This window comes from Felis catus, chromosome B4 (genome assembly GCF_018350175.1).
Source record: "Felis catus isolate Fca126 chromosome B4, F.catus_Fca126_mat1.0, whole genome shotgun sequence".
Classification (NCBI taxonomy): Eukaryota; Metazoa; Chordata; class Mammalia; order Carnivora; family Felidae; genus Felis; species Felis catus.
The window spans coordinates 131,170,684-131,184,729 of record NC_058374.1 but is presented as its reverse complement, the minus strand read 5'-3'; the positions used below and the strand labels follow the sequence as shown (position 1 = coordinate 131,184,729).

General features: G+C 61.7%; 1 protein-coding gene across 3 annotated transcripts in view; it reads right to left on the bottom strand.

The window, feature by feature from the left end:
• Window positions 1-5,487: 5,487 nt before the first annotated feature.
• Window positions 5,488-14,046, bottom strand: part of CYTH4 (cytohesin 4) — a 29,000-nt gene continuing 20,441 nt past the window's right edge. For all 3 annotated transcript variants that reach the window (XM_003989240.6, XM_045062326.1, XM_045062327.1), the window contains exons 9-13: window positions 10,987-11,098; window positions 9,546-9,622; window positions 9,069-9,140; window positions 8,355-8,509; window positions 5,488-7,161 (exon numbers count right to left, since the gene is read on the bottom strand). In XM_003989240.6, the coding sequence (XP_003989289.2) occupies window positions 7,089-7,161; window positions 8,355-8,509; window positions 9,069-9,140; window positions 9,546-9,622; window positions 10,987-11,098 (489 nt within the window). In that variant the 3' untranslated portion in view covers window positions 5,488-7,088. The remainder of the gene's footprint in view (window positions 7,162-8,354; window positions 8,510-9,068; window positions 9,141-9,545; window positions 9,623-10,986; window positions 11,099-14,046) is intronic.

The following is a 14,046-nucleotide window of genomic DNA, read 5'->3' as shown; positions in this document are numbered from 1 at the left end:
GACAGGTAGAGGCCTTCTTGATCTCAGGTGTTCCCTCCTGATCATTGCATCGTCCAGTTGTCTATAATGAGCATGTTTTATTATTTTTTTTTCCACAGGGCACATTTCATTCAAAAAATACTTCCTTTGGATCAAAGCTGGGTCCTCTCTGGGCGCTTATCGATTACACGAAAATCCCTGGGAGGAGGAAGAGAAGGGAATTAAGGTTTCGCTTCGAAGGATCAGAGGGGCTGTAAGGGTCACGGGGTGAATCCTCCCGTGCAGCCTCAAACTTCCTGCTGGTTCCCGGGTCCTCCCGGCCTCAACAGCCCAGTGGAGACGAGGTGAGCAGATGCTACTTTCCGGCCTTGTGACCCTGGGCAAGTCACAACCTCGCTGGGCCTCCCACACCCTCGTCCGTTGCATGCGAATAACCCTGTCTACCTTGCGGGCTACGAGGAGGCGTGCTCATGAATGTCGGTGGCTTCTTCCTCGGTCTTCCTCATCTGGCGCCTCCGTGGCGGGGTACCCCTCGGACGCGTGTCTTAACCTCAGCGAGCCTCCGTGTCCTCGCGAGGGAGGAGAAGGACGGTTTTACAGGCCCAGGCCTCCCTGGATGAGGCTGGAGGTCGCTGTGCGGATGCTAAGAGATGCGGAGCAGGAGGGGGCTTGGGGACTTCGGAGTCCAGGAGCAGAAGCAAAGCCCATACCCCACCCCTGACCGCGAGGCCAGCTCTCCAAACGTAAACACTGAAGATCAGGACGACAGCGGGTGCGGGGCGTCCTTTGGAGGTTTGGAGACAAGCACGCCTGTTTTCTGACGTCTCTGGGGTCTTCGAGGGGCTGGGGTGGTCAGGAAGGGCTTCCTGGAGGAGGAGGGCTTCAGCTGGTCTTGGAAGGATGGCATGGGCAGCTCCTGGGACCTGTAGGAGTATCCTTGCTCTCGGCCCTGCAAGGAATCCCCCCCGTCAAGAATGGAATAGTGACAGCTGACATCTGCGGAGGGCATATGGTAGACTTGGCTCGCGGTCCTTGTGATCAGCCCACACACTAGCCTGGAGGCAGGACTGGAGGAAACTTACAAAGGGGAAGAGTTCACTGGAACTGGGTTGCGGTAGGGGCCTGGGGCGCCATCCCTTCTGGATAAAACCACTGCTGCCCTTTGCTTCTCTGGGATTTAGCAGCCATAGGTCACATCCCTTCTGGCCCCCAGGGGGCGATCTGGACGTCCCCAGGCGGGCCCCCGTGGATACGACCGGCCTCTTGGGTAAAGCATGTGTCTCGGGGTACCCGGGGCAACCGGTTTGCTCCGGCGTCACCTCTAACCCAGCATCCTCGTAGGGCCCCATTTTGGGCGATGCTTTTGTGGCCACTCCGCATCCATATAGGTCTCGAGTCAGGTGGCCTTGGTTCCACGCTGGCGCAGGTCCTTCTGGCTGGGCCGCGGTGCCCCTGGGAAGTGGGGATCTGTAAAGTGGGGGTGATAGCGCTCACGTTGGAGGGTGTGGGGAGGCTGGGAGGCACTGTGTTGGCAGAGGCCCTGATGCTATTTAGTGATTGGCGGCCCTGGCCGTGACCTGCTGATGCCCGGCCTGGTGGGGGTGGGCGGGGCCGGGTGTCCGGGTGGAATCTGGAACCTTGGGGTCTTTGTGGGCTGGGTTTGAGAGTCAGCTAAGAACTCGATGGGGAATATAAAGGGAGACCCGCCTAAATACTGCCCGTGAGGGCAAAGGTGACAGAGGCCTTAGCCCCTGCCTGGCACAGTGGGGACAGGAGAAACCTGCCAAACGCCTCCGCTCTCCCCACCATCCCATACCTGTCCAGCCTCTACCTGTCCCTTTGCCCATTTCCTCCAGCCCCCTGCTGCCCTGTGCCCCCTTAATCCATCCCCGCAAGCAGCCAGAGGGACTGCCCACAAATAGCCCCCAGCCACGACCCTTTCCTGGCTCCAGGGCTCCAGCCCTGCGCCTGCCAGGTGCGGCTCCCCTCTACGCCCACTGAGCACTTTGCTGCTCCCCAAAGGGGCCATGCTGGAGCTGGTGCTCTATGCATTTCCCTGAGCAGTCCCGCACCTCAGGACTGTCCCCTCCCCACTGCCTGGCAGACGTCCCTCCCTTCCCCTACAGGCCCTTCTCCCCTGCTCCTCTGCAGGGCTCTTTCCCACGCCCCTCCTGCAAGCCCCCAACGCTTTGCCCCTCAAGGAGCTCATTTGTGCCTCTTCCCTCTTCCCTGCCTCTGGCCTCAGACTCCGACTCCTCTATGTGTCTCCCTCAGCCCAGCGCTGGCCTGGAACCAGGTACCGGAAGAGCATATTCTCCCCCAAGGAGGCCCTCTGGAATCTGGCTTTTCTCCTGCAGGGAAGTTGGATTTTAGGAAGGGAAGGCTGTGCTCACAGCTGCCTAGAAGCAGCTGAATGGGGTGGGAAAGACATTGCCAGGCAGGGTGGGGGAGGAGGGGGGGGTGCTGTTGCTGGGGATGGGTCCTCTCTGGTGGATGTGGGTCCAGAGAGGGTCGGCCACTTGTCCAAGATCACGCAGAAATTTGGGGCAAGGCCAGGACTTTGGCCTAGATGTGTCTTACTTCTTCAGTCATTCTGGGGAGGTCTGGCAGGGTGGAGGGGGGTGCCGGCCCTGCTGGGTAGAAGGGCTGGGTCTCTGCTGCCCCTGGGGGAGACCAAGCCCTCAGGGCACTGGGCGGGGGTGGGGGGGGGGAGGAGAAGGAGGGGCTCCGGGCTGGCAGCCAGGGTGGGAGGAGGCCTATCTTTGATTCTTTGATGCTCACACTTTGTGGACCCCTGGGGAACGCCTGAGTCATCGCTGAGCCGGCAAACAGATTTAGCTTGTTTCATTGTCCCTAATAAATCAATTTCTCCAGGTCTCTCACACCTACCGCTGGACTCCTGGCTGCCCGCCCCCCATCTCCTGCCTCCTGGCATCGGCGGGCAGGGCCCCAGTGCCAGCTCCGGGCCACCAGGCGAGAAGTGCCCCCACTCCTCAGGCACAGGGAAGGCCCCCCCCACCTTGCTTCCCAGAGCTCCCCAGCTCTTTCCTACGCCATCCCAGGGCATCCTGTGCTAAGGCTGCCCTCCCTCGATCTGTGATGGCCTCTGTTCAGCAGCCATGACGCTGGATCCCCAGTCCGAGCTTCATGACAAGGGGCACTGTGGGCTCAGAGACTCGAGGGATTACAGCACTGTCCCCCCCCCCCACCCCCAGCTCAGCCCCTGTCGGGGCCCAGCCTCCCTCAACCTCGTATCCACCTTGGCCCACTGGGGCTTGTGTTTGGCGCCCAAGGGGGTCCCGGAAGTACCAGGCCGGGTCACGCAACCTTGTCCTGGCTCCTCCTGGCTCCATTGGCTGGAAGAGCCAGGCCTCCACTTGGCTTATCTTTCATGGGCACCTCTTCCAAGAAGCCTTCCAGATCTTCAACCCTCTTGCCCCCATGAATCAATCTTTCCTCCTCCAATGGCCCCAGTCCATGTTGTACCGCGAAAGCACATACACGGTTTGCTTTGCAATAATAATAATAATAATAAATAACAATGATAGCACTTAACCGAGTAGGTACCCAACACGGTTCTAAGTGTTTTGCATATATTAAATCATTCCCATTTTATAGATGGGAAAGCTGAGGCTCAGAGAGCTTAGGAAACTCGCTTAAGACCCAGGGTAGAGTGAAGCCTTGAACCGAGCCCCTCGGGGTGGCTCTCACTATTGCCACCCTGTGACCCTTCCCAGTGAGTGGCTTTTCTGGCACCCTCTCTTCTCCCCCCTCCCCTCCCCAACTGTTTCAACCCATTCTAGGGTGAGGGCCTCTTTTATACCCAATGTCTGGGACCTCCTTACCCAGGGAAGGCCTCGTTAAAGGTTTGTGTCTTGGAACGCACTTGGCTCAGCCCGTCGGGGCGGAAGATCACATCTGGAGGGGCTAGGCCACTAGTTCGGGGGTCCCACAGCCAGAGAGTGAGAGAGCCAGGGTATCTGACTCCTGGGCTGAGCAGGGGCCGCTGTGCCTAGCATGCGGAGAGTACAGACCTGAGCTCATCTGTGCTTGTGGGTGTCTCTCGGGCTGCTGGAGCCCGCAGATCCTAGTTGACCAGCTGCTTCCCCTTCCGGGATGCCCAGGTCAAGGCTCGTCTCCAGGCAGAGTTCCCCTGCCTGCAAGGGACAGCCGTCGGGGGCGCCTCCAGTCTGGCTAGGTCCCGGAAGCTCTCATTCGTGTGTGGTGGGAGCCCCCTGCTGCCCATAGCGAGTAGTAGCAGAACGGTGGGGAGGTGGGCAGAGGCCAACCGGGGAGGAGCCTGGGCCAGCAAGTCACCGAGTCCTTCCCGGATTGTGATGTGGCCCTGCCTGCCCCCACCCAGAGCAGCACCAGCCCTCTCCCAGTCCCCAAGCCCCCACGCATCTGCGCCCGCTGAGGCTGAGGCCCAGAGGGCCTTTGCAATCGATTTGAGTCCAACCAAGGATTATTGTGCGCTTCCTGTGGGCCAGGCACTGGGCAGTGACCGTCAGGCCTGGGAGGAGTTCACAGCCAGTGTGTGCGTGTGGGCGGGGGATGGAGGAGGGGGCAGCAGGCATGAGGTGACCTCACCGCAGTATCAGGTGTGTGTCCTTTTCCCCGACCAGGCTGCCTACAGAGACTCATGCCCAGCTCCTCTGAGAAGCCTCTCTGCCCAGCCCAGCCCTCCACTGGCCCCTATGCCACGCCCCCCGCCATCTACACAGCCTAGCCTGTGCCTAGGCTGTCGCTGCCCTTTCCCCCACCAGAACCGAGCTCTGTTTGAAGGCCACAGCCTTATCACCATCATCTTTGGATGCCTGGTCCTGAGTGAGGAGCCTGGTACCTGGGAGGGGCGCGGGCCGCAGGAAGGAACGTGTGGAGACACTGATCGGTTCCGCACCTTAAGGTTTTCAAGGGGCAACTCAGTGGTGGACTTTCAGGCCGGGGGGCTGGGTTCGGGTGTCGGGGGGCGCTTCGGGGCCCTACACCTCCAGAGGGGGCTGCCCCGCATCCTAGAATTCAGGATCGCCAGATCGTAAGCCCCCCCCCGTGGGCTCGTCCCCCCCCCATGTGCGGCTCCTGAGCAAATATTGTGGGAATAAATGAAGGTTCCCACGTTCGAGCTCAGGAACACCCCAAGTGACTACTGGTTATCAGCCTGTACTTGCCTCCTTCCAGACACAGGCTTGCTATCTACCTCCCGGGGCCGCCACTCATTGGGTCTCCAGACAGCACCGCCTTTGGGGGAGTTCTTTTGCCCTTTCCTGGCCCTGGCAGTGGCACCTCAGTTCTGCCCCTGCTCTGAGGGACCTGTGTCACAAATCCCGCCTCTGGGGACATCTGTCCAGGGTGGCAGTCCTCGCGCCCTGAGGATGAGGGTCTGAGGCCCTCTGAGGGCTCACTCTTCTCTGTCTGGCCCTCCTGCCTTCGGCCGGGGAAGGGATGAGAGGGAAGGGCCTGGGTGGGGTCAGAGGCGGCAGACGTGACCACCGAGAGGACAGGCCCCACTCACGGAGTGCGTCGTGAGCTTTATTCTGTCTTCTGCGTGATTCCCAGAACAGCCACTCACGCCCGGAAAATCAACGATGAGAGAGGGGGGCTGAGGACCAGAGAGGGAACTGGGGGGCCAGGGTCACACAGCCAGCGAATGCCGGTGGCGGGAGAGGACCTTGGAGCCCAGGACCCTGGGCCCAGTGCTCCTTCCAGGACCCCTGGCCCCCCTCATGGGGCGGCTGAGGTGGCATTCAGCTCCCGGCCTGACCCGGGGTCTGCGGAAGTCCTCGAATGTCCTCCAAGATCCGCCCCCGCGCCCCCGCAGGGGCCCGATCCACACCCACTTCAGGAGCATGTCGTTAGCAGGCACTTACACACCTCCAGAGACGAGCATCTCACCACTCACAAGGCAGCTCGTCTATCCTGACTCCATGAAAGGTGGGCACGAGTCAGTGTGGGGGGGGGGCAGGAGAGGTTGCCTCCCCTCCCCTGCGGACTCCACCTTGCTCGGGCTCGCCCGCGGTAGGACAGTGAGAGTCCCTCTTATCTCCTGCTTTCCTGCCAGGGACCTTCCCTCCGGGGGCTCCCCCGGGGCCCGTGCGAGGGGGTGAGAAGAGCTTCTGAGAAGGAGCCGGTTTGAGGACTCCTCCTCCAGGCAGTCCTCCTGGTCACCACGGTTCACAAAGCTCTCTCTTCTTGGCTTCTTGTGGCTGTACCACCGGCCCTGCTGGGATACACCCGCCTGGGATGCTCTCTGCCACTTTCATGGGGAGTCCCACCTGCCCCGCCTCCAAAACGGACATCCTCGAGATCGGAGCGCACGCGGCTCTCGGCTTCCCGGTAGCCTTCGGTCCGAGCCCCTCCCGCTCAGTCCGCACGCAGGCGCAGACATCTCGGGCCAGAAGCTCCTTAGGCGGATCCAGTACAATCTGGCCCTTCTGCCGAGGAGTCCGTGAGGAGGAAGGTGGGAGCTTGTGCACGGCTACAGTCGGCCCCCCGGGGCTGTTGTCATTGCTGGGGGGGGGGGGCGGTCAGCACAGAGACAGAAGGGGGCAACGTGTTTCTATGCTCCTGGCGTCTCCTGTCTGTGGATCTGAGCGGTGTGTGTGTGTGTGTCCCTCCGGCAGGGACGGCCAAGCCACAGCTGGAGACAGGGGAGGGGGCTGGCTGAGAAGCCCCTGAGGAGGAAGAGGCGCTGCCATGGCCAAGGGCAGGGGGCACTCAGGAATCATACCGCTCCTCCTCCTTCGAGGGCCGACGGCATTTCAAGGACAGGAGATGTTTAACAGAAGCGGAAACTGAGGCCCACGGGGAGGACAGGGTGGCGGGTGGTGGGGCTGGTTTTTCTCTTTGGCTGCTTTCCTCGTTCCCTGCTGCAGTGACCTGGGGCGGAGGGCGGGGGCCTTTCGTGGCCGGGGCTGGGGTACCTCAGTGCCACCTCTGAGCCCTCGGACTTTTCCAAGCACCCCCCCGAGCCCGGCCGCCCCCACTCCTGTTCGCCCAAAGTAATGGGGGCCGGGGGGATGTCCGTGGGCCAGGAAAGCGTGTCCTGGGGGGGAGGTACGTCTCTAGGTACCACAAGTCGTGGGGTCCCCCGGTACCGCCTCCCAGGAAGCTCAGTGCCTGTTGGCAATCTTCTTCTTCCGAGCAGACACCAGGTCATAGAAGGGGACACGGGTGATGCTGGCTCTGAAACGAGACCAGGTGACAAGATGTCAGGGCTGGGCTGGCTCCCCCGGGGGCCTCAGCTCCCGGGGCTTGGAACAGGGCTGTGGGTCTCCCAGGGAGGGGACGGCCAGCCCTGCTGCGGGACAAAGGCCAGATGACCCCAACAAGGGCCAAACTACGGTGGGTCAGCCGTGCTGGCCTGCCCCAGAGTCCCCCCCGGGGGCAGGGCGGGAGAGGGTGAGGCCGAGAGCTGACAGCCTTGGGAATTCTGCCCCCAAAGGGCTCTGCACCCCTCTTCGGACCTGCTTGCCCGTCTGGCTCTGCCCCTCGCTGGCTGTGTGGCCGAGTGAGCCCCTCCCCCGTCAGGGCCTCAGGTCCTCATCTGTGAAATGGGGCTAAGAGCCTGTCTGGCCTGGCAGCTTCACAGGACCGCTACCAAGGCTTGAGGGGAAAGACCCCGCCAGTGCCTGGGACACAGCCCCTGGCCGAGTGACCACTCCTGTGTCTTCCTCTGGCTAACGCCACCCAGCCTCACCCGTGTCGCCCCATCGGCTGCCGCCCCTCCCCTGCCTGCCTTCCACCTGTCCCTCCACCGCCCACCTCAAAGTCAGCTCCTACACCATGGGTTTTCTTACCTGGCCACCCCCCTACTCTGTTTACTGGTCTGCGGCTCCCCAGTCCCCCCATGAGAAGCTAGTCGCCAGGGGGACCAAGGCCTTGCTATCCTGTGCAGCCTGGTCACCTCCTGGTGGGTCCCTGCAGGGCCAGGCCCCTGCACTGCCCGGCACCGGCCACCCCGGGACTCCAGGGTGCTTGTCCAGGCAGGCCACACCCTGACTGGCCCCCCGGTCCTTGCCGGGACTGGTCCTTCTGCCTGGAAAGGCCTGCCCTCTGTCTCTACCGGCTCTTTTGGATCCTGATGCTAACGAGAGCGCCGTTCAAGGGCACTTGCCACGTGCCGGGTGCCGGGCCAAGATCTTTTCGTGCAACAACGCACGGGATCCTCCCACCAGCCCGTGAAGTTGGGGCCTCCCTTCCCTGAGTCCCGGGGCCTGGCACTGTGCCCGCGACGGAGGGGGTGTTCACAGAATAGGGGCGGAAGGGATTTGCCAGCCGGAAACGAGAGGGAGATTGTGGATTTAGCCCCTCGTACAGACAAGGCTCGGAGAGGAGCAGGGGCTTCCGGAAGCGACAGGAACGGCACCCCCCCTTACCGTATGGCCTTGATCCATTGGTCGCGCTCCTCGGCGCTGGAGGCGGAGATTCGATAAGACTCGTGCTTGCCCTCCACCACCTTGCCCTCGCCATCGGTCTTGCAGGCCTTGATCTTCTGGCCGCGGCAGCTGGGGTTGTAAAGCTCCAGGCAGAACTGTGGGGAGGTGGCCGGGTGAGGGCCGGGCGGGGGGGGGGGGGGGGCGGGCAGGGGTGGGAGGAGAGGGCGGTTGGGCTGGGCTTTCCTGGGGGTCCTTCCAGGACTCGGCATGTGGGGTTCGGACCAGCAGCAGGCCGCACCCGCCCCGGGCCCGCCTCCTGTGCCGGGAGGACGGGCAGGAGCGGTTCTTCCTCACATCGAGAACGGACCATGGGCCAGGACTGACCCAATAAAGCCACCATTTCCCCGAAAACCCCCAGTTGGCAGCTGGGGAAACTGAGGCTCAGAAAAGGCACAGACTTACTCAAGGTCATCAGCCAGCGTCAGAGGCAGGCTCTGAGAGACGATGAGACCGTGCCCTTTTGGATGTTACGGACCTGCCCCCAGGATCCACAGTCTCAGGAGGGAGACCGAGGCAACCCTGAGCCCCGCAGAGGGCGCCCTGGAGGGACCAGCCCAGCCGCCCTCTCCCTGCACCCCATTTCAGAAATTCCCCCAGCCGCTCAGGTCTCGGGCGCCCCCTCCCCCCCCCCCCCCGCCACCCCAGGACACCTACTGGCTTCTTGGGATCGTCCACCTCCTGCACTGAGAGGTTCTCAAGGGGGATGATTCCCCGAGGCTCCTTGTCCTGCAAGTTGAACAGGAGGGAAAGGCCACGGGTTCGGCAAATGGAGCCTTGAGCCCCAGGCCAGGGAGTGAACTTGTGGGGCTCCCTAGACCCAAAGAGGCGTGCACCCATCTTCCCAGAGTCTGTCCAGTCCGGGAGAGGGAGGGAGTGGCAGGTGGAGGCGGGGGGAGGGGGGGGCTGGGAGTTCGGCAGCCAGACTATAACCTGGGCCCTGCCTTAGACCTTGGCCCGGCCCCTCCTCCCCTTTGCAACTCAGTGCCTGCCCCTTCCCCCCCCCACCCCCGTGAAACAGGTTCCGGGGGGGGGCTGGATGATCTCAAAGGGGCCCCCAGCTCTGATAGCTGGACTCTGGGAGGGGGTGGGGAGGGGCTGGGGCAGAGGCAGGCTCGGGAGCGCCCTGCTCACAGTGGTGAACTCGAAATAGTAGAGACAGTTGTCCGTCAGGATGAACCAGCGCCGTTTCCACGTCTTCACGCGGCCCCCTGCAAAAGGCCAAGAGCCAGGTCAGACTTCTCCCTGGGCCACAGACACTTCCTTCCCTGGAAGAGCGGGGCCTTGAGTGCATTTCTCTGTCCCCTCCCCTCCAGCCTCCCAGCCCCTCGCCCACCACACTTTCCCCCAGACCCGTCGCTTTCTCACCCCCAAACCATAGTGGCTCCAGTCACCACCCCCACCCCCCCCCCCCCAGCTTGCCCTGAGACGCTCGCCCGTGACACGATCCCGGGAACAGTGGCTGGACATTCCCCGTGCTTTTTGGCCACCCTTCCCCCTCTCAGTTCAACCCTTGGCCTGCTCCCCGCCTGGCACCGTGCTAAGCATTTCATCTTTCATTTGCCAGGCAACGTTCTAGATGTGTTGAGAACATATTTGCTAATCCACCCCTAGAACGACCTATGAGGGGAGGCCCATCATTAACCCCATTTTACAGATGAAGAGACCAAGGCGAAGCTGTCAGCTCAAGGTCCTGCAGCCGAGCTGAGATTCGAACCCAGTGTCCTCGCTCCCGACCTCAAGGGCTTGGCCATTTTGCTGCGCGGTGAACCCGCCCAGTGACTGTGATCCCCATGTCACGGCTGTGGAAGCTGAGGCTGAGGGAACCTGACCGCCGGCACACGCGTGGAGGAGCTGGGATTCGTGACTTAGAGCCTCCTTGGGGCTGAGGACAGCCAGCGGGACGAGAAAGGACCAAGTGGTCTGCAGAAGGGCAGCTTGGCATGTGGGCACACAGAGGTGGAGGGCTCGGACGGGCACCCCCGGCCGAGGTCTCTGCTCCAGCGTGAGGTGTCTGTCCCTACCTGGCTCAGAATGCCACTGTCCCTGGCTGGGCTGCCCCCCATGGTTCCCCTGCCAGATTCTGCACCTGCTGCTGTGGTCCCCCCACCCCTGCACCCACCCACGGCTCCTCTCTGCAGGCGGAAGGGCCTCCCTGCCCCTAGTCATGTCGAAGGGAAGCTCCCCTGAGCCACATCCTGCCCACTCCCTCCCACATCCTTCAGGGACACCCAACCCTCTGCCCACCCAAAGCTGCCACTTTGGTGGCTGTGTGGCCTCAGACGGGTACCCTCACCTCTCTGGGCTGGGCTTCCTCAGAAGCCCTCCAGGAAGACAGACAGACCTGCTGCTGAAGGGTCTATGGACCTGTCGGCCTCTCATCCCCCCTTCCTGCTCGTCCTTCCCCTCCCCCACCGTCCCCTTCACTCCCAGGACACACGGAGGGAGGGCTGGGGCAGGCAGCCCACCGCCCTGGGGGTCACGGGACCTGGGGTTGCCCGACTCCACCCCCGAGGCCGTATGTCAACGTGCGGGTGTCACGCGTGTGCCCTGGGTGCCCGAGTGCGCGCCTCACCCAGTTTGAGCAGCCAGCCCTCGCGGTCGGGGTTGAAGAAGGTATGAGTGAGGTCATTGCCATCATCCTCGGGGATGGAGAAGGGCTCGCTCTTGATGCTGTCGAAGAGGTTCTGTCCCCGGAGAAGGGAGGGAGAGACCCGGCTGTGAGGTCCATCCTGCTCCAGGGCTTGGGCCCCTGCCTGGCCCGTGTGGCCTCGAGACCCTCCCCGCTTCCCCCAGGCCGCTGGTGTGAACCCCACCCACACGTCAGGCCTCCCCTCTGTAGGTGGAACAGAGCCTGCGGAGGACCGTGTGGCGGCCCCGCCCACGGCCCTTGCCTAAGGCAAGTTGGCAACCCCTTACTGACCAGGTGGCATGGGTGATGGTCCTCATGCCCCCCCCTCTGACCCCTCCCCCCCCACCTTTGCTGGAATTCTAGCCAGCAGCATTTCAGTAAGAGCACTGGCTTTGGTGGAAGGCTGTCTGGGTTAAAATCTCAGCTTGGATTGATGGCTGTGTGACCCTGGGCATGTTCCTTAACCTCTCTGAGCTGCCGGGCCTCATCCGCAAAAATGGCGAGAGAGATGCTAACTCCCAGTAAATGGACCGCGCAGGGCTCAGAGCTCCCCCCACCCCCCCCACCCTAAGTCCAGGGGAAGGTGAAGGGGAAGGAGGAGTATAGCCCCTGCCTTCACCCAACCACCCAGAGCTGCTCTTTTGGGTCAGATGAGGGAGTCAGGGACTCCCTCCTGAAGGTGGGGAATACAAGGACCCTCAGCTGGGACCTGTACGCCCGTACACATGTTCACCTGTGTGAACACACACACACGCACCCAGATATATACAGGTACCCGCTAGGGCACAGCGGCCAGGGTCAGGGCCGTCTTGGGCAACATCCACGAGGGGAGGGGGCTCCCCTTTTGCTTAGTTGCAGTGACAGAGACTTCCAGGTGTACCCCGGGTAGGGGGACACAGAGGAGCTACCTGGGAGTTAGGGATCGACCGCCAATGTCAAGAGGCCTGGCCCAAGGAGAGACTCAAGGCGGGATGCCGAACTCGGCTCTCACGGGCAGAGACCTGTTCTGGGTGGGCGGTGACCACGGGGGTGAGGGTTCTCAGAACACAGATTACAATCATCTCCATGCAGGACCTTCTAGCAGTTAGAGCTGCTGAAATACGGGTGGAACGGCCTTGTGTGGTAATGAGTCCCCCGTCACTGGAGGTATGCAAGCCAGGGCTGCGACCTCGCTGTGGCTGAGCCGTGGAGGCCCACAGCGGGTCGTCCCTGCGTGTGCTGAAACCCCTGCCGTGGGCCACTGTGTTCCAGGATCAGCCATCCCATATTCCCAAGTGTTGGGGAAAACATTCTAAACCGTTTCTGCTGATTAAAACCAGACCCAATGCTGGATCTCCATCTCAAAGATGATGAAGTCATTTCCTTCTGTCACATTTCTAGACACTGCCGTCCAGAAGGCTTCCTTGAGATTTTCAAATGAAACATTTCCCCAGTCCTCTTTGCTTCCCCCGAAGTTTTAGAATCTAGAATCGTGTCTGCTGGGTTTTAAAGGTCTTTTCTGACCTGACAGCTCAAGGGGCGGGGCGTGGGGCGTTACAACCCCACAGGCAGCAGGTTTTCCCGGGTTTGGGGGAGATGTCTTCTGACTGACTCCAGGGTCCCTGGCTCGGCCTGGCTGTGGCCGGGTGGGTGTGGGAAAGAGCAGGGACCCACTTTCTCTTTTTTGGAGCCCCTGCACCCCTAGCACAGCTGGGAAGCCCTGTTGTCCCTCCTGCCCGGTCTCAGCCGGGCCCCCTGAGAATTCCCAAGGGGTGTTGACTGATTGAACAAAGGCCAGTGGCAGAAAGACCCTGTCAGCAAAGCTGTCAGCACAAACAAGCATTTGGGAGGTCCAGGAGGCAGGCAGGGAGGCGGGTGGCCCCCGCCCCCGCCCCCCTCCGTGATGCCCACAAGGGGGCCCCTGGAAGCTTCTGCGGGTGGCATATCAGCTTGCACATGCTGCCCCCATAAAGGAAACCGCTCGGCTCACCCACATTTCCTGTACCTTGTAAACAACCAGCCCTCGCCCTTAAGTAGACACCCCTGCGCCCGAGCTGGTGACCACCGAACCCGGCTGGGTGGACGTGATTAGAAGGACAACGGCCGCCTTCCAGTGGTTTTGCTGGTCTTGCGTCCGTCCCTCTCCACCCCTGTTTTCCTCTGGGGACCCCCGTGCCCATACACTTTCTGTCCAGGCTGTCGGGAGGGGTTGACGCCCACTGCCCCCACCGCCCCAGGCTCCAGGAGGGAGGAAGCGACTCCTCTCTGGCCAATCAGAACACTTCCTCCTGCTGGCCACAGTGACTGGGTCAGGGAGGACACGTGACCCATGCCAGCCAATAAGACTTTGCTCTGGGACTTTAGTTTTAACTGCTGAGTGAGAATGAGCCCCGCCGAAGCCGCCTGGGCCATCTCTGCTGCAACTCGAAGAGAGTCTTTTTAAGAGGGTAGCTGACGGCGGGGAGAAGGTTGCTGAGAGATGGACAGACCAGTCCTGACCTCACCAAGCACCTGGATCTAGCTGAACCTGAAGCCGACATATCTGAAGCCAAATCAATCCCGGATCTTTTCTATCACATGAGTTGAGAGATTCCTTTAGGTAGGAAGCAACTGGTCCCCAAATCTGGCTTTCTGGTCTCTGCAGAAGGAAGGACCCTGGAGCCAGACAGACATGGGTTCAAATCCGGTCTCCTCACAAACTAGGAGACCCTTGGCCAGCTACCTCTCTTGGGTGTCAGATTCCTTTGCTACAAAGTGGGAATGGCACCCACTGCTTAAGGCCGTCAGGAGACCTTACTGAGAACATAGAGTGGCGAGGATTGGGCCCGGGAGGTGGTCAGTTCTGATGGAGATGTTTGGACAAGGACCCACGAGGTCCAGGCCTGCCCACAGCAGAAGATACCCTGAACTGGGAGACTATTCCCCTGCCTGAGCCTCAGTTTCTCCACCTGTAACCCTGGAGAGCTGGAGGTTAGCGAGCACCCCTTCTTGGCCTCTCTCCTTCCCCTCCTCCACCTGAGCTCC